Genomic DNA, 20,698 nt, shown 5'->3' with positions numbered 1-20,698 from the left:
TAAGCCAACTCGACTCGAACTCGGTTCATTAAATTTTTATTGAGTTCAAGTTTGAACTCAAACTCATTAAAATCTTAATAAATAAACACAAACATACTAAAGTTCAGTTCAATTCGTCTCGTCTCATTTACAACGATATTAACAATATAATTTTTTAAGGAAAATGATATACAAATATAATTTTTAGACCTATTTTCTAAATTCAATTATGTATAAGTGATATCATTGGTTAATAATTAGTGAAAATATAAGAGAGTCTCACATTTAATATCTAATTGATTGTTACGTCACTAAACTCAAAAATTGAATCTAATTTTTAATCTTAAATATTAATGTTCATTTTTCAATCATCAACCAGCTTCGGAAAAAACATGGGCAGCATTTGGTTAAAAATTAGAATCGTGACTTGGATTAAACAAATTCAAAATTATTTTTAAAATTCATAATCAAATTAAAATTTTAAAACTCAATTTCATAACCCTTTTCAAAATCTATTTAAAAAAAAATATCAATTTTTTTTTTGTTCTTTAAAATTATTTTTTTATTTTTTTCAAAAAATATATATATATATATATTTTTTAAGTACAGACTAAATAATTTATTATGATTTAGATATATATGGCTGATCTAAAATTTTTGAATGAATTACACTAATAGTTCATGTAGTTTGGTGCTAGCTTTAATATATGACTTTTCAATTATGATACATTCGATATTGAATTTTGAATATTATTCTAAACAAAGACAATCAAAGATGTTTACTTTGTAAAAGGTCTATTTTAAGGGGCAAAGTCGTCGTATAATTTATTTTGTATTGGTTAGCTTATATGTTATTTGAAATGTAATGGTTTTTTTATTTAATAATGTTGAAATTTTCTTAGTTATAAAGTCTGTTTTGGTATTCGATATTGAATTTTGAGTATTATTCTAAACAAAGACAATCAAAGATGTTTACTTTGTAAAAGGTCTATTTTAAGGGGCAAAGTCGTCGTATAATTTATTTTGTATTGGTTAGCTTATATGTTATTTGAAATGTAATGATTTTTTTATTTAATAATGTTGAAATTTTCTTAGTTATAAAGTCTGTTTGGTTTAGTTTTCATAATCTATTAAAAAAAAAAATTTTCTAAGAAATTAAAAATTAAATTAGTAAAAAAAATCAAAAACTTCATTTTTATATTATTTTATCTTTTTGAATGGTAAAAAATAATATTTATTTTTTTTTTGATATTTTTTGATATTTTTTTAAATTTTTTTTTAGTGACAATTTTGATATCATTATTAAACCAATTCATTAAATTAAAAAATTCAAAACTATAAATATTTTATATATTAAAACATGTCAATTACACATTACGTGATAACCATTCAAAAATATCTGTTAATAACAAATACAACCATTTATTACATGATAATCATCTAAAAATATCAAGAAAAATAACGACTCATTACATGATCATCATCCAAACACAAACAAAAATTTAATTTGATAAAAAAAAATTAATAAAATATAAATGTAAAAGATTTATCATTTTTATATAATTTTATTTGTAGTGAGTATAAATAATTTTTAAAAATTCAAAAATAATTTTTTAACATTTATTTTTGTCAAACTATTTATATTTTATCAAATTGACGACTTTGTCTTTGAAATTAATCAACAATGTCTTTATTTGAAATGAGATTCAAAATTTAGGATCACATGTATCACAATTGAAACGTCAGGAATAAAGTGACACAAGTCTTAAACTACAGGGCCATTAGTGTGATTCGGCCAAAATTTTTTAAACTTAAAAAAATATATATGTTTAAAACAATATATTTAAAATATTTAAAAATAAAATAAATGATTTAAATTAAATATTGTATAAAAATCTTTAAAATATTTATAAAAAAACAACGGACAAATGTAGTAAATACAACTCACATTAAAAAACATTTATTCTAAAAAAATAAAAATAAAATTTTAAAATATTTTTTAAAAAATGAACACAAAACAATTTCAAAATACAACTTAAATTTTTTTTAAAACTCATAATCAAATAACTTTTTTCTTTTTAAAACTCATTTCAACTCAAAATTCAAATTATGCATCAAAAATTAAATTAAAACATAGTCATATTTTTTCTTAGTTTTATTCCAAAAGGAAAAGTTAACCCCACTCACGTCGTTATGGTAACAGTTGGCTTGGTTAGGCTTATCTTGGGAGGTGATTTTTTTTAGCTTATTTATTTATTTTTTTGAAGACTTATTTATGGTAGATTAAATCCTGTGTAATTTCTTATTGAGTCTCAAATCCTATTTAGATAAGAATGTATTCCACAAGATCCTACATAAATGTAACGTGACGTGACACTTACATAAACATAACGTGACGTGACACCTATCAATCAATATCAATATTATATATTATACATATAAGCAAATGTAATGTATTCTTAAAATTCTTCAAAACCTCAATACTAATATCTCAAAGTTCTCTCTCCTACGTGGCAGTTTCTGAAGTCTCCCTATCTCATTTCTCTAATTTCTAATTTTTTAATATAATAAAAATTCAAATAAAAATTAAAAAAAATTGAAATAATGAAATTTAGATATAAATAAGAATATGATTTGTTAATCTATATCTACCAAAAGCATTATCTAAATCTTTATTTGGATTTACTCCTATTTTTTCTCTCCCTCTATGACATATATTAAAATTTAAAAAAATTGAAATAATGAAATTTAAATAAAAATATGATTTGTTATTATCTATACTTATCCCTTTTGTTTGATTTTTTTTCTCCTTTATCTTTAACTTCCCACGGTTTAATTTCTTAAGATGAAGAAGCACAAAACGCACAAGAACACCTTGAATGTCCATATTTTCAAATCATTTAGGATTTTATTCATATGTGCCTTTATGTTTTGAATAAATTATACTTAGATTTGGTTAGATTATCTTTATTTTAGTTGTTGATTGCAAAGAAATTATATTATTAGGATGTAATTCCATATTGTTTGAAAATCATTTAAGAATTTGTTATGAATTCATACAGATGAATAGGAAGACCATGTTGGCTCAGAATAAGAAGAGTATTAATAATAGGATGACGAAGGCTACATGAGAGGATGCAGTACAAAAATCTTGCAAAATAAATTTTTGTCACTATATTTATTCGAGGTAATAATTTGATGTTATGTGTGTGTGTGTGTGTGTTTTTTTTTGTTTTTTTTTTGGGTTATAATATTTCTTCAATCCCATCTCTCAATTTAGTCTTTCTTTGAAAATTTTGTTTTTCTAATAATGAAGTTTAGAATTAATTTCTTAACAAATTTGTTTTCTTGATACTTGTTTTATTGAAGGATCTATTCGAGTAACACTTTCATATGACATATGAAATTAATGAATAGAACACACGGATGGTAGGGAGGTACTAGATATTTGTCGATCTTTCTTTATTATTAGTAGTTGATTTGTAAGATCATATTATCAATTTAGAGCTCATATGATTTAATTTAATGTCCATGACTTTAGTTGCATTCGACCATTGTTTCGTTTAGTAGTCTATATTATAAATAAAATAGATTAAAATTATAATTTTTATAATCCTACTAAGTTCTTATTTTGATTTTTTTTTTCTTAAATATTGTAGGAACTGTGCAAGTATTATTCAAGCAATAAAGAAAATGATTATGGAGAATGAGTTATACTCATATGATATGCATGTGTCATTGATAGAGGAGATCAAAGACAGAGGGCTGCTAAAAATTGATGATTTATTCATTTGTTTGAGAAATTTTTTCTATGAGCAGGGTAACAAACTCATATTAAAAAATTTAAAAAACTACTTAAAAATTATAATTAAAGGTTGAGTCATAATTTGGTCTCACGATAATAAGGTTAAATACATACTATTGATTTGAAAGTCTAAGTAAATTTATGATCACTTTTTTGAGTTTATTTCTTTCAATGCTTCACCCCCACCCCCCGCATGACGCTATAGTTTGATACAAATTATTTATGCTATCAAGTAATTGTGATAATATTACCCCCAGCAATCTTCATAATTAACAAATTTTTATGCATATCAAATTTTATTGTGAAATTTTGTGAGTTAATTGTTGTTAACATCTACCATGATGGCCTAACATCATGGCTTGCCGTAATTAAGACATAATTCAAGATTAAAATGATTTATTTATCACACAAAATGTATATTGTCTTTTTTTCGTGCTTCGCACGGGTTACCGTTAGTATAAACGTAACGTAATGTGACACCTATATAAACGTAACGTGACGTGTCACGTTACGTTTCGCAAACTTAATGAGTTTTTATTTTTTTAAATTGAATGTGAAAATATTGCTGATTTATGTTGGTGCCATGTTACGTTTATGTAGGTGTCACGTTACGTTACGTTTATGTAAATATGATCTATGGTAATATTCAATTTCCTATCATAAGTGTCACGTTACGTTTATGTAGGTGTCACGTTATGTTTATGTAGATATGATCCACGGTAAGGAAATTGCATGTTACCATAGATCGTAGGTGTCACATTACGTTTATATAGGTGTTACGTTACGTTTGTGTAGGTGTCACGTTACGTTATGTTTATATAGATATGATCTATGGTAACATTCAATTTCCTATATATAGTTTTCCTATTATTTATGATATTAACAACTAATATTGATGATAAATGTATCAACAAACTTTCTACAGGACTTATGGGAACATAAGTTTTTTAGTATGACCATATGTAGCATAAGTCTCCCTAACAGGACTTATAAATAATTTTCTCTTTTTAGAAAAAAAAAAATCTATAAAAAAAAAATTTGTGAGTTTGGTATGGGCCTTGTTTAGCTTAAAAATTAAAAAATTACTAAAAAAATAGAAAAGCCTATAACATATATTAAAAAGTCAAAGATTTTTTTCTTTACTTTTTGCATATCTTTTCGTAAAAATCAAAAAGTCATTCCAAACATATTATTTTTTTATCTTATATTTTAGTTAAAAAATCAAAAAATTAATAAAATAGTCTGTTCATAAATGAGGCCTAAAATAAACCACTAAATTGGCTTTTTTCTTAATTGCCAAAATAAGCCTATCTCTTTATTTTTCTATATGTTTTTCGTAATAAAAAAATCAATTTTAAATCATACCCAAAATAATTCTAAAATCATAATTAATATATATATATATATATATTTAAAATTATATAAAATATGTATTAAAATTTTAATACTTCAAAAATACTTTGATCTTTATGGAAAAGGTTTCAATAAATTATTGTTAGCTTCTATAAATTTGATTAATTTTAAATTATTTTTACTACATAATTTAAATATATTTTATATTAATATTTTAATTTAAAATTAAGTTATAATTATTTATTTATACCTGTGCATAACACATGTAATGTGCTAGTAAATATATATATAGGTCACGTTTGTTTGGCGAATTAGGTTAGATGTGATTGTTAGTGAGAAGATGGATAGTGAAGAGATTATTAATGTAGGGATTGCTAATGAGGAGATTAAGTAAAAATGTATTTGTTTTGATGGTAATATAAGAGATGGTTAGTGATGGAATTATTAAATTATTTTTATATAAATTAAATAAATAAATTAAATAAATAAATTATTTTATATTAAAAAAACTAAAACAAACAGGTGCACTTGGTAAAATTTTTTTTTTTTATTATATAAAATAGACTCAACCTCTCACTATTTTTTTTTTTTATCCCACCCTAGATCTAGCCAAGCTGATTCGACTACTAAGGGGGATTACTAAATCCCTTGGACTATCAATCCGCTCTCCCTTTTCACTATCAAACATGTTGTGCGTGGGATCCACAATCATAGTAGTCCAATCTGGCCACTTAAGCCGAGAAACAAACATGGCCATAAGGTAATGATATGGTACATATATCCTTATATATTTATTTGATTACCACATGTATAAATAATTTATAAAAAATAATATATAAGCTCACTTTCTATACCTATTTTCTAAGCCCAATGATGTGTAAATAATATGATCGGTTGATGCTTGAGAAAATATGAGAGATAATGTTATCTTAAATATATTATTTGATTGCCATATTATTGAACTTGAAAATTGAGAAATTTAGCCAAAATCCCTCAATTGGAAAATTGTTTGGTGAAGATATTATTAATGTAGGGATTTTTAGTAAGAGGATTAAGTAAAAATATATTTGTTTTGATAATAGTATAAGAGATGGTTAGTAATGGAATTATTAAATTATTTCTATATAAATTAAATAAATAAATTATTTTTATATTAAAAAAACTAAAACAAATATTAAAACAAACAGATGCACTTGATAAAAATAAAATAAAATAATTATATAAAATAGACTTAATCCCCTTAGGGCGTGTTTGATTGGGGGGATTGGAGCGGGGGACTATCCACTATTTGGATTACAATTCAAATAGTGTTCCTTATCCGCCGTTTGATTTTTTTTTAGTCTACCGGACATGGAGTCTGGCCGGACTCCATGTCCCCCATATGGGGGACTATTGTGTCCTAGGGGGGGTGGGATAGAATGTGGGGGACTATTCACTGTTGGGATTAGATGCGAAAATGACCATTTTGACCCTCTACTATTTAATTACGTATTATATTTAATAAAATTCAATAAAATTTAAATGTCTCAATTTAAAAATAAAATTATTTTATTTAACTTTTTATTGATGTTTTATTTATTTAAATTTTTTAAATAATTTTTTATAGATATTTTATTGATGTTTTATTTTAAAATTTTATTTATAATTTATTTAATTTCATTATTTAAATTTTAATATGTGTTTTATTTAAAATTTATTTAAAATTTTAATTAAAAAAATAATATAAATTTTTTATACAGGTTATACAGTATTTTATTAAATCAAATTTAGTGGTTATTTATTTATTTAATTGTGTAAAAAAATAAATTTATTTAATTGTGTAAATAAACAAACACAGTAAAGTTTTGCATGTAAAAAAAATAATGATTTGTTATACAGTAATGATTTAAAACAAATTTTATTGATATTTTATTTATTTATTTATTTAATTTAAAAAAAACGAATTTATTTAATTAAAAATAATTAAAATATTAAAGATATGTTTAATATTACTATTACTTAGTAAACAATTGAAAAAGGGTAAAATAGTCTTTTGTTCATTTATCCTATCCAGTCCGTCCAACCAAACGTTGGATTCACTAAAAATAGTCCTATCCAGACATCTAATCCCATGAAAAAACAAACACAGGATACATATCCAATCTGACCAAATAGTCCGAGGGATTCACAGTCCCAGGACTCAAGTCCGATGGATTCTAATCCCCCATTTTCCAGTCCGTCCAATCAAACACACCCTTACTATTTTTCTTATTTCACCCAAGATCCAGCCAAGCTGATCCGCTTACTAAGGGGGATTATTAAGTCCCTTGGACTGTCAATCCACTCTCCCATTTCATTATCAAACATGCTGTAGGGGGAATCCACAGCCATGGTAGTCCAATCTGGCCACTCAAGCCATGAAACAACTTCGCCATAAGATAATGATATGGTATACACCCTCATATATTTATTTGATTACCACATATATAAATAATTTATAAAAAACAATATATAAACTCACTTTCTATACCTATTTTCGAGATCCAATGACGTGCAAACAATATGATTAGTTGATCTTTGATAAAATATGAGAGATAATGTTATCTTAAATGTATTAATTGATTGTCATATTATTGAACTTGAAAATTAAGAAATTTAGCCAAAACCCCTCAATTGAAAAATTGTTTGGTGAAAATGGCAGCTCAATTTATTTTGCTTTATAAACCTCATAATGAGAAAACACATAATGGATTGAGGACATAGTAAAATATATATATATTTTTGACAATATTTATAGAGTAACATGTTACTATGAATCAGAGTAACATGTAACTGTTATTGTTTACATCAAATTCGATAGCATTAATTTTTTTTATTTTTTATTTTTAAGAATTTTATAATCAACATGGTTCTTATTTGATAGATCTTGATAAGAGAATTTTAAAAATATTAATTTTATTAAAAATCGACATCTACATCAAAAATTATATTATTTTAAAGTTTAATATTTTAATAATAATGATATGTGTTAGACTTTTTTAATTTTTTTTAAACTTATTTTTAATACATTAAAATTTTATTATGATGAATCTCCCTTGAAAATTGTGTTTAATTGTTCTGACTTAATAGCAATACCCATAATTTATTTATCAAATTGAGGCACTACATGTGTATATTTGAATAATATTAAATAATTTATTTCTAAATACTCACGTGATTTAACTTTAAATAAATATATATATAATTTATTGCTTTGCATACATTTAAGTTCTTGTATTTTTTATTTGATTTTAATAATTCATACTAATTTGTTTATTCAAAAAGATAATTAACTGATTTTTTTTTTAATTTACGATAATTACTTCAAATCTTATATAAACCAAACTGTAATCTATTAGGTGCTAATCTAATAATTTATCAATGACTCTTGAAAAAAAAAAAGGGGGTCAAATTAACGGTCAACTGATTAAATGAGGTAATCTGTAAATTAAAAGTAAATAGTGTAATTTCAACAAAAAAAAAATAGAAGAGGTCAGTATAATTGTTAAAAATGTAATTTACCCATTTTATTTTAAACTATTAATACTATAATATAATATTTGATTTATTAAAATAAAATAAAATAAAATGATGAATTGTTAATTCCTCTAGCATGACTATTTTCTTACCACTATAAATTATGAAATATGGGCCAAAAATAATTTTAAGAAATTGCTCGCATTTTCTTTTGAGAAAATATGAGAGATAGTGTTATCTTAAATTTATTAATTGATTGCCATATTATTGAACTCGAAAATTGAGAAATTTAGCCAAAATCCCTCCATTGGAAAATTGTTTGGTGAAAATGAAAACTCAATTTATTTTGCTTTATAAACCCCGTAATAAGAAAACACATAATTGAATAAAGATAAAGTAAAATATTTTTTTTTGGACAATATTGTCAGAGTAATATGTTACTGTTACTGTTTACATCAAATTCGATGATAGTAAATTTTTTTAAAGAAATTCATAGTTAACATGGATTTTATTTGATAAATCTTGATGATTTTTTTTTAAAATACTAATTTTATTAAAAATCGACATCTACATCAAAAATTATATTATTTCAAAATTTAATATTTTGATAATAATGATATATGTTAGACTTTTCGAATTTTTTTTTTGTACTTATCTTTAATACATTAAAATTTTATTATGAAGGGATTTTGACAAAATCTCCCAAGAACAGTGTGTTTAATTTTCTTACTTAATTGCAATACCCATAATTTATTTATCAAATTGGGACACTACATGTATTTATTTGAATAATATTAAATAATTCATTTCAAAATACTTACGTGATTTAACTATAAATAAATATATATAATTTATTTCTTTGCATACATTTAAGTTGTTGTATTTTTCATTTGATTTTAATAATTCAATCTAATTTGTTTATTTAAAAATAATTAAGTTATTTATTTTATTCTTAATTTACGATAATTAATTCAAATCTTATAAACCAAACTGCAATCTCTTAGCTAATCTAATAATTTATCGATGCCTTTTGAAAGGGAAAAAAAAAAAAATCAAATTAACCGTCAACTAATAAAATGAGACAATCTGTAAATCAAAAAGTAAATAGTGTATTTTCAAAAAAAATGAGAAGAGGTCAGAATTATTGTTAAAAATGTAATTTACCCATGTAATTTACCCATTTTATTTTAAATTATTAATATTATAATATAATATTAGATTTATTAAAATAAAATAATGAATCGTTAATTCCTCTAGCATGACTACTTTCTTACCATTATAAATTATGAAATATGGGCAAAATTAGGAGTGATTTGGAATGCTTTAAATAAATATAATTTTTTAATTTTTTATAAAAAAAATTATTAAAAAGTAAAAAAATAATTAAAAATAAAGATGAAATATTAATAAATGTTAATTGATGTAACTTAAATAAATGTATATCATGTATAAAAAGGTATATTTTTTTAGTTTTTCCAAGAAATTGCCCCCAGTTTCTTTTTACTACAATATTTTTGATTATTTTGTTGTTTTGGTGGGCACCAAGAAAATTTGACAAAAGCAGATGTTCTGCACGTGTATATACCGCCGCGCTATGATTGCTTCGCATTAAAATTGATAGGAAGAAAAATAAATAGATTAGACTTTTGGAGACAGGGAGGCTGATAGAAGGGAGAGAGAGGCTTCCATCTCGAGAAAATGCGCACTCATTGGACACATCATACATCATTATGGAGAGGGGAAATAGTATACATTTCTAATTAAATTATTTTTTTTTAATTTTAATTTACGATATATGTAATTATGATTTTTTTAATTACGAGACAAAATATATAAAATTATATTATATTTATAAAATGTTTATAATGGAGATCTTTTAAGGGATGTTGTTTATATCCATTTTTAGAGAAATGCTAGAGAGTTCTAAATTTAGAGCTCTAATTTGAACTTTAGTGATGTGTCAAAGTAAAAAAAAAAAAAAAAAAAACAAGACACAAACATCACATCAGGATGGATCTCACCTTCCCATTAGAGTTATTAGAGCTCTTATATTAAAGCTCTAAAGCATTTTTGCCATTTTTATTGAATTCTTGTTAACATATAGATCAACTAGGTAATGACATGTGGTAGAGATAAAGTGGGGATCTTGGATCAATTAAAGGACAAGTGTCACCGATGAGAGTTGATCCTATGTTTGGGATAGCTCGATAGTTATTTGTAACAACCCTCGTCACTGTTTACCGATTAATCATTAATTACTGCTAAACTGAAACTGATTATGATTGGTAACTGAATTAATTGAAGTACTGAACTGACTGACTGAAATCCGGAACTGAATTGATTAAGTATATCTGTTTAATTGTATGTCTATCTGTTGACTGTTTGATTGTCTATTCATGCCTTTGTGTTTAATTGCGAATTGAAGGCCTTATCGGCGGCCGAATCTGAAATCGATTGATGATTTGTGATCCTTAGAATTAATGTGATTTTATGGCATATTCAGTTAAAATGTGATTTGGTATGATTAAGGCCTCGTTTGGCAAGAGGCTATTTTAGCCAATTAGCCAAAAAGTTACTAAATTAGCCAAAAAGTCAACAATCCATACCAAAAAGTCAAAGATTCTCTTTTATCTCTACTTTTTGCACATCTTTTCATAATTAGCCAAAAAGTCATCCCAAACATACAAATTTTTTTTACCTACCTTTTTAGCCAAAAAGTTACTAAATTAGCCTGTTCCCAAACGAGGCCTAAATTGGATTAAAATGAGTTAAATTACAAGAGTTGGACTTAATTGCCATTTTGTCACCTAGTGGACTTTCACGAGCCTCTTAGTTGATCTCTAATACTAACATTACAACACTTCATCAGCCCATTCTTTCTTAGACTTGCCGACCAAGAGGGAGAGAGGGAGAGAAGTGAGTGTTCTTGAGAGTTGGCTTAGAGAACTTGAAGAATTGAAGGACAATTGTCTAATTAAGCTTCTAGTCTTGTGATTGAAGACTTAGGTAAGGAAATTCAACCTTTCATTGTTGTGTTTAAGTTGATTCTTGCATGGTTCATGTCGAATTGAGGAGCCAAGTCATGATTTAGTTCTAACATGTTGGATTATAGCTCATTCCATGCATGCATGTTTGTATTGAAGAGTTTTGAGGTTGTAAGTTCATCATTTCCCACATGCATGTTCATCTTTTGATCAAGAACCATGATTCCATCTTGTCTTTGAAGAATTGGCTCATTAGAGCATGAAATTGAAGCTTTGAAATGGTTTAAATTCATGCATGTTATGTTTGAATTATGTTTATGAAAGTTGGTTTGAAATTGAGTTGTTTAAAACACACTTGGGCTTGATTTTACAATTGAGCTTTGGAATCATGTTAAACTATGAGTTTTGGGATGTTTTCTGGAAAATTGGCTCAAGAGGATCGAAATTTATGTTTTAAAACTTGGATTTGAGCTTGAGGTTCAAACCTGGGAATTCCAGATTTTGAACTCACGCTTGAGCTGGGTGACTGGCGCTCGAGCGTGAAATTCGTGCTCCCAGTACTTTGCACTGTTTTGAAGTTCGCTCGAGCGGAATAATTGACGCTCGAGCGGGACATTGAGTCTCATGCTCGAGCGGGTGTCGAACGCCCAATCGAGCGTGATTTTCACCTATCCAGCACTTTTGACTGTTTTGCAGAACGCTCGATCGGGTAAGCCTACGCTCGAGCGGAAACCTTTGTCTGCATATCCGCTCGAGCGGAGTAACCTACGCTCGAGCGTGAACCTTGTTTTCTGAATGCATCTTTGCATCCTCATCCCCATCCTAGGCATTCTTAGGCCTAGTTTAAGACATTTTAATGAGGATATAGATGTAAAACACACCGAGGCAAAATTAGGGATTAAGTTATTATCTTTCCCAACTGTGTAGCTTAGTGTGTGTTCAATCTGTAACTGTGTAGGGTTGGCGACTGGGGACGCGCTCTAACTTTACTGTAGCCCAGAGCTCTGTGAGTAACAACTGTGTAAAGATATGTTCAAAATGATTATCTTCTGAACAATTGAACTGTACTGCTTTCTGAACTGATACTGTTAATTGAATGAATGCATGTCCTATATTCTAAACTATATTGTGGCATCCTTAGCAACTACTGTTTACTGTTACTGTTACAGAGATCTCTGTCGGTTCCCTTGTTAGAACCACTACTGTTACTGATTGATGGCCATCATTACTGTTCGGTCTTTTAAGACCTACTGTTTACTGTACTGTTATGCTAATGGATGTACCCCATATGACTAAATGACTGATATACTGAATTAACGAACTGTTTTCATTACTGTAAGGACATTCATTCTTAACCTCTTTACGCATTACGTTATTCACTGGGCTTTACCTCACTGCTCATATATATATGTAGGTGTACAGGCACCAGACCGTGGCTAGAAGCGTCGGGGTTAAGCTCCAGGTTTGCCAAGCCAACCACTGTGCCTCACTACGAGGTTCCGAGCCTGTTAAGTTATGGCTTAGGGGTGTTTTAATTTCCCCGTCTGTCTCTGTATCTGTTTGTATAACTGTATAGACTGTTACTGGACTGTTTAATAGGGATTAAGTCCCTAAACTGAATGATTGTATATATATGTACATACCGTTTTGTACTGTTCATGTATATGTGTATGAAAAGTCTTTTTGGCATACAGACTGTCACAACTCATTGGACATTGTTTATTTACTGTTTTGGTTTCCGCCATGCCTTTGTACTCTGTTTTACTGTATTACTGTTAAGCAGGCCTTCGGTAATCTTGGATTACTGGCCGGTTACAGTGCTAAACCCATAGGGGCGGATTTGGGTCGTGACATTATTAGACTAAGCAATAATGTTTGAGAGCTCTAATTTGAGAGCTCTAATGTAACTCTAATGATGTGGAGTGTACCTATATGAATGTGGAGTCCACACTTTTTCTCTATCTCTCTCTACTCTCTCTCTCTTCCACCTCATTAGTGCTCCATTTAGAACTCTCAAATTAGAGGTATGTATCATTACTTTTAAACTAAGTTATAGATTTAGAAAGCAAGGAATCATGTGTAAAGTGGGAGTTTCTCTTTGTCGATGGAAGACCAAAAGTGGTGATGGATATGTGGCATCATGTAAGGATGGTTATTCAACATGTAAGAGTGAATATGTGACAGCGTTTGAATATTTGAAAGTAAAAGGGCAATTACAACAGATATCCAGTAACAATTACAGATTTGAAGAATCGTGTAATCAGGAGTTAGAGAAAGAAAGAAGGCTATAAAGGCTGAAAAGTGAAGAAAGAAATGATACCATCATCTCAACAACACATAGCTCTTAAATCAGGAGTAGTTGATTGTAACTTAGGGGTAATTTCTTCTATAATTTATGGTTTGTAACTTGGTGAATTTCAGTGGTTTCATTTTGGAATTACTACTTATTTACTTTGTAATTATTAGTTATTCCAAAAAAATCCTCATTCTTTTGAGAAATTTGAACCAATTCCACAATTTACTTAGGCCAAGTTTGGGAAGACTAAATAAGTGTACTTTTTGACTTTTTATGAAATATGGGTTGGATTTGGGTTGGGTTTGAAGTGATGTGTAAGAGAGGTGATGCGACTTAAATAAGATGATGTGACTTAAATAGGATAGTGACTTTTTGACTTTTTGGATTTTTTGGAGGATGCCAAACTTGGCCTTAATTGTTCTTACTAAATTATCTTTTTAAAATTACTACTTAGTTATTGTTGATCAAGATTTAGCATAATTTTTACGAACAGATGTATAGCTTAATTTTCTAGAGAGATAGAGATAGAGATAAAGATAGAAAATCATTTGGGTTGGTTGGATTTGGTTTAGGTTTTTGATTTTTAGCTCGACTTTATTTCAAGATATATTATTTTAATAATTTTTTATTTTTAATTAAAATATAAGATAAAAAAATAAATATCTTTAAAATATTTTTTTTATTTATAAAAGATATTTAAAAATTTAATTTTTTTATTCTAATTTTTTAATATAAATTGTTAGTTTTTAAACTTTTAACTTTTCAATTGAAATATTAATTATCAAACGAGACGTTATACTAAAATTTGGACTTACTTAAACTTTCGATAACCCATGATACACACGGAACCTTTGACGACTCATCATCACTTTATGCCACGTGTAATCACAGGGTTAGACAACACCTCCTCACCCCGGTCCCTTATTCCAAGATGGAGAAAAAGCCTGCCTTCTCTTTTCCATTTTCCTTTTGTCTTTATTATTACTTTCATATCATTCATTTAAAAAAAGAAAAAAATAAGAAATGAAATAACATTTTATTTTATTTTATTATAATATTGAGGAGTCTATATAGTTTCTGTTCCATTCAGCTCTGTATAGAGGTTGGGTAAGAAAATATTGCTTGACCCCCAAGCTCTTTGTTACAAGAAACTGTTCTGTTAGTGATTGTAAGTTTTTATAGTATTTCTCTCACAGCACATAGGACAAGGGAAATGGAGGAGAAAGTGGTAAATTCCAGGTTCAAGAGGGTTTGTGTGTTCTGTGGGAGCAGTACTGGCAAGAGGGATTGCTATAGAGATGCTGCTATTGAATTGGGCCAAGAATTGGTACACACTCCTCCTATGTTCCTTTTGCTTTACCATTTTTTGTGTTTCTTGTTGACCCCAAAACTGACATTTGTGTTATCTGTTTGTTGAAATGTTTACAAGAGTTTTGTGTGTTTTGTTTTGAAGGTGTCAAGGAGATTGGATCTTGTGTATGGAGGAGGGAGTGTTGGCTTGATGGGTTTGGTTTCTCAAGCTGTGCATGATGGTGGAGGACATGTTCTTGGGTATAAACAAACAACTTCACTACCTATACATCAATCATAGTTTTTACAAGATTTAATGTTGCAGAACTCATTTTTAGTATCTCATATATTTTGGGTTTATTCATGTTTCTTCTTTCCTCAGGATTATACCTAGAACTCTGATGAGCAAAGAGGTATGCACGCAGTAATCTCATTTGAAAGTCATTTTGTTCTTTTTCTTGGCTTGGTGGTGTCTAAAAATGTTTATGTTTGTTGTTTTGTGTATCCTTTGGTGCCACAGTTGACAGGTGAGACAGTTGGGGAGGTAAAGCCCGTAGCAGACATGCATCAGAGGAAGGCCGAGATGGCCCGCCATTCCGATTGCTTTATTGCCTTACCAGGTCCCATCCCTCATCCCTCCCTCTCTCTCACTCTCCCCCCTCTTTCTCTCTCTCTATATATATGTATATATATTCATATAAATATACACACACTCAAACAAATATGGCACATTCAAAGAATTAGAGATATGCCTAATGTTGATTTTCTTTTTCATTTCCCAAATCTCTAACCTCTATCTTTTTGTCTCTACGAACAGGTGGGTATGGAACTTTGGAGGAGTTATTGGAGGTCATCACTTGGGCTCAACTGGGTATCCATGACAAGCCTGTAAGCACATTCCAAAACATACTGAAGAACATACTATCCATGAATTAAGCATTTATAAGTCTTAAAAATATTGGTGCAGGTGGGTTTGTTGAATGTTGATGGTTACTACAACTTCTTCTTGACCTTCATTGACAAAGCTGTTGATGATGGGTTCATCAAGCCATACCAGCGTCACATCTTCGTGTCTGCCCCAAACGCCAAAGAACTCGTCCAAAAACTTGAGGTGGGTCCACGGTTGGTTGTTCATTAATCACTTTTTTCTTTGGTCACTTCATCAGTTCTGATAGTAGTAATATCAAAGTTTCGCATAAATGGTAGGGACAAACTGGTGAGAAAAAGAAAGAATCTTCACAGATTACCATCTTGGTGTCTTCAAAGTTTTATGTTTTTTCATCTTGTAGTGGGCAAATGGTAATGATATAAAGTGATTTTGTTTTGTTTTGTGTTTTGATTAGGAGTACGAGCCTGTGCATGATGAAATCATTTCTAATCTGAAGTGGGAGGTCGAGCAGCAACCACAGGTGGAGTTCAGCACTCTGCAGACTGAGGTTGCTCTGTAAAAGATGTATATATATATAGATATATATGTATGTATAGATGACTGAGGAGGGAGATGGAAGAGGATGTGGGCACAATCCCTTTTATCTGATTTTGGGTATTATGTGCTGGGTACTGACTTAACCAGAATGTCATCATGGGTATGAACAACTTGGTGTTAAATAAAGAGAAGGCAAAAACAAATTTGCTGGTGTTTTGTAGTAGTGTTTTGTAATATCTCATGATCTGACTCTGAACAGAATAGATGTTTTATCGAAATTTTGGAAGGAAACATCGTTTAGTTATTTATCTCCTACACCATGCTTTTGTTACTGTTTTTATTTATTTATTTATTATTTTTTGGGTCAGAGTTTTTGTTACTGTTATATTGTATTGAATTTATTTTTTTAATTTTTGGTTTGACAGTGTTTGTGTTTTAAGGCACTGTTGTTATGAAGTAGGAATGGGGTTGTAGGGAGTGGGTCCCATGAAGAGGAAGATGAAATGTGAGACCACACAGAGATAATGGGTTCTCACAGATGTGTGGTGTGGAGAGTATGTCGTTGGTTTTTATGTCTAAAATCATCTCCGATGGTTCATCAAACTTGACATTAAGGTCAAGTTTGGGAACACTCTAAAAAGTGAAAAAGCTAAAAAGTTATTCAAATAGTTAAAAAGTTATCATTATTCACCAAAAGTCAACAATTACGGTTGCACAACTCTCAATTCTAATTTTCTCCTACAAATCAATTTTTACAATTTTTTATTACACATTTTTTCATAAAAAGTAAAAAAGTTAACCCAAACATTCATATTTTCAACCTCAACTTTTTAGTCTAAAAAGACAAAAAGTGCACTTATTTAGTCTTTCCAAACTTGGCCTAAATTTGAATTTTAGTGAAAAAGTTATTATTTGTTACTTCAACGGTTGTACTAAATTGGTATCAAATTGAGAATTTATCAAAAAATTCATCAAAGTGAGAACATGCAGCAGTTTTTATCATTTTACTATGTGTGACCGTTGGGGAGATCAACTGATCGATCAGCTGCATGACTAACTGGTCTACCGATTCCTTTACAAAAATTTTGGTTTAAATAGGTCAAAAGGTTCAAAGAGATAAAAAAATAAAAAATATGTCTTACCGGTATCCTTGTTTTGATACCCACTATTGAAGTAGTCTGTATCAGAATAAAAAAATAGTTCTTTTTTAACTGAAATTTAATAAAAAATTTGATAAACCACTGGAGATGCTCTAATAAGAGGGAGAGAGTGCTACACTGTACAGCTCATGTGGCAGTGACAGGTTATTTGAACTGTAGCAATGAAGCTGTTTTAATTGTTTTGGTGCCATTCCTGAGTGGGTACTACTACTACTGTGGCAGAGACAGAAAGAAGGGAGCGGGAGAGAGAGGGATAATGGCCTGAAATAAAAGAAAATGACGAGCCATTACTTAAAACGGACCACCAAAAGCCAGCTTTTTTAGTGTGGCACTACTCCCTCATATCACACGCATACCATTTGGTCTCCACTTGTTTTTGGTTATTTTATTTATATTTTGTAAGATATTGAAACTAGAAAAAAAACAATGCTTGAGGAAGACTCACATCAACACTTTCTTATTTTGATTTTTTAAAAAATGTCGACTGAGATGTAGTGATTTTTTTTTTAGAAAAAATTTATAATCAATGACAGAGGTGGACTTGCATTGTATCATATTCTCCTTATAAATTTAAAAATTGAAAAGAAAAATGCGCATAACTTGAAATGAGTAGAAAGTGTTTTTTGACCTACTGATTTCATGGTTACTTGCATATTAAAAAAGAAAGTGGCTAGGGGATATGCATATTCGTTAACTAGTTAGGGTTTGGTTGTTTAAATTTGTTGTCAATGTTCAGAGATAGTTCTAATGGAAATAAAGAGATTTCAACTGTGATAGCATCACACTGCCAAATGACAATTACGTCCTAGACCCTAGCTTTATTAGGGCGGGGATGGACGTAGAAAATTTGAGAGATGGCAAGGGTAGCGTCAGGCGAGAGCAATAAAGTTTTGGAATAATTTGTTATATTTAAGTGATGATTACTGATTCACTGATGATAAAAAAATAATGAGAAATGTCTCATCACTCATTTCATTATCCTAATTACACTTTTAATAAGATAATATTAACTAATCAATTTTCTTTAAACTCTTCTCTCATTCTTTAAAGTTGTTTGTCACTATAGCGATTCCGGCTTTTACCTGTTATCTATCTTATTTCGGACTCGGTTTGGTATGATTTAAAATGATTATTTATGTTTTGTTTCCATTGTTTTCTCTTTATTTTGGTTATCGGGTTGTTATTGTGCGTTTGGAACAAATTAGTTGTTTGTTTTTTCAAATCTTTGTTGTCTAGATTTTGGCTATTCGCTTGAGCGGGCATTTTTGCACTCAAGCAGGCTTCACAAATTTTACTTTTTCGCTCGAGCGGCCATTTTTGCCCTCAAGCAGGCTTCACAAATTTTGCTCATTCGCTCGAGCGGCCATTCTTGCGCTCAAGCGGGATTCGTTAACTTTCAGTATTTCTTTTGCAGGATTGAAAATACTGAAAATGTGCATTAGACGCTCGAGCGTCTAGTCTCACGCTTGAGCAGGGCCCTTCGTCTGCAAAACTTCTGGAAATGCGTATCTTACGCTCGAGTGCCACTTTTCACGCTCGAGCGGAACTTTGTGTCTGATGCTCGAGTGGGACTTTCCACTCTCGAGCGGACTGCGCGTATAATAGTCCGAAAAGATGACATTTTGAATCACTTTTTATTCTCTCTCTCCAAAATTTTTCAAAAAGCTTGTTCTTGAGCCTCTCTCTTAAAAATTCACATTCTCTCTTAAATTTCATCTAAATCTATTGATCTTTTAACCCTAGTACCTTTAAGAAAAAGATAGAGCATCTCAAGATTTACATTTTTATCCGAATATAAGTGGGTTTCAGCATTCTTGGAGTTTCTCTCTAGCTTGGCTCATCTTCATCCTTTGAGATAGGAATTCTTTCTGCACCTTCATATGATATTTAGCTTAGTTATTGTCTCTTGTGTAACAATGGTGTGATTTGAGGACGTTTTAAACAAACCTAGGGTTTGGGCATAAAAATGGAAAGAGGGGTTTTGGGTAAAGATGAAATAAATGTTTGTGGGGTTCGAAAATGATGTTGTGTTATATCTAATTTGATGATTTTGACACTAGGCTAATATTTGGGAAAAAGAAAAAAATTGTCCTAATTGGATCAAACTATTATTTTGTACAAATAATGTAAATTGTTATTAGAAATGTGAAATTGGATGACACTTCATATAAATGGTGAAATTGAATATGCATTATTTCACACCGTTTGAAAGTTTTGAATAAACTATCTATTTAAGATTGAATATCTGTTTAGAGATAACTGTATTGGGCTATCGGTAGAGAATAACTTTGACTGTTGTAGAAATGACATGTGGATTGAGCGAATTGAAACTAATCTTTGATGTTTGTCATCGAATATGGCCATGTTTATATACATTGTATATGTATGATTATCCGAGAGTGGAAAGGAGACGTACGATATTGTTTGATTTTGTGTTTATATACATTGCATATGTATGAATGATTATTTGGAAGAAGAAAGGGGATGGATTCCATTATAATTAAGTTGGCTGGAGTGTCCTGGGTGAAAGTCCTGAAATTATACATAGGTGCTTAGCCCACAGACGAAATATCTGTAAAATGACAATTGTAGTGCTTGTATAGCCTACGTTTACATGGGTCCCGTTTGAAGGCTTCCCATGGACGAAATATCCGTGAAATGGAAGTTTGAAGTGTTTATGCATATGTGTTGTGTGAATTGAAAGTAATTGAGTTGTAGTCTCAGTTCGGTTGTTGTGAAATAATGAAATTGACTCCTGAATTGATGAAGATAAGCAATCGAAATGTGAATTGAAAGTAAGTGGATTAAGACTTGAAATTGATATCTTTTGAGTAAATAAAGTTGTGAAAAGTTTTACTGTATGCATTGTTAGGCACTTGTACTTATATTTTTTTAAAGTTTCATATACTA

General features: G+C 29.2%; 1 protein-coding gene across 1 annotated transcript; it reads left to right on the top strand.

Annotated features, from left to right (window-relative positions):
* Positions 1 to 15,065: 15,065 nt before the first annotated feature.
* Positions 15,066 to 16,936, top strand: LOC145819487 (cytokinin riboside 5'-monophosphate phosphoribohydrolase LOG5-like). Its single transcript, XM_082913483.1, has 7 exons — positions 15,066 to 15,239; positions 15,366 to 15,463; positions 15,585 to 15,615; positions 15,723 to 15,822; positions 16,020 to 16,090; positions 16,170 to 16,313; positions 16,546 to 16,936. Exons 1-7 carry the CDS (start codon positions 15,126 to 15,128, stop codon positions 16,648 to 16,650), a joined length of 663 nt encoding a protein of 220 aa, XP_082769609.1. The 5' UTR covers positions 15,066 to 15,125; the 3' UTR covers positions 16,651 to 16,936.
* The last annotated feature ends 3,762 nt before the right edge of the window (positions 16,937 to 20,698 follow it).

Source organism: Camellia sinensis, chromosome 2, assembly GCF_055761805.1.
Source record: "Camellia sinensis isolate YWXY chromosome 2, ASM5576180v1, whole genome shotgun sequence".
Taxonomy (NCBI): domain Eukaryota; kingdom Viridiplantae; phylum Streptophyta; class Magnoliopsida; order Ericales; family Theaceae; genus Camellia; species Camellia sinensis.
Note: the sequence above shows the minus strand (reverse complement) of the source record. Positions and strands in the feature narration are given on the sequence as shown.

Bases quoted from the DNA above. Each gene is read 5' to 3' on its own strand.
- LOC145819487 (XM_082913483.1), top strand. From the start codon at position 15,126: ATGGAGGAGAAAGTGGTAAATTCCAGGTTCAAGAGGGTTTGTGTGTTC. The intron at 15,240-15,365 runs GTACACACTCCT...TTTGTTTTGAAG, and splicing joins TTGAATTGGGCCAAGAATTG to GTGTCAAGGAGATTGGATCT. The intron at 15,823-16,019 runs GTCCCATCCCTC...CTCTACGAACAG, and splicing joins TTGCTTTATTGCCTTACCAG to GTGGGTATGGAACTTTGGAG.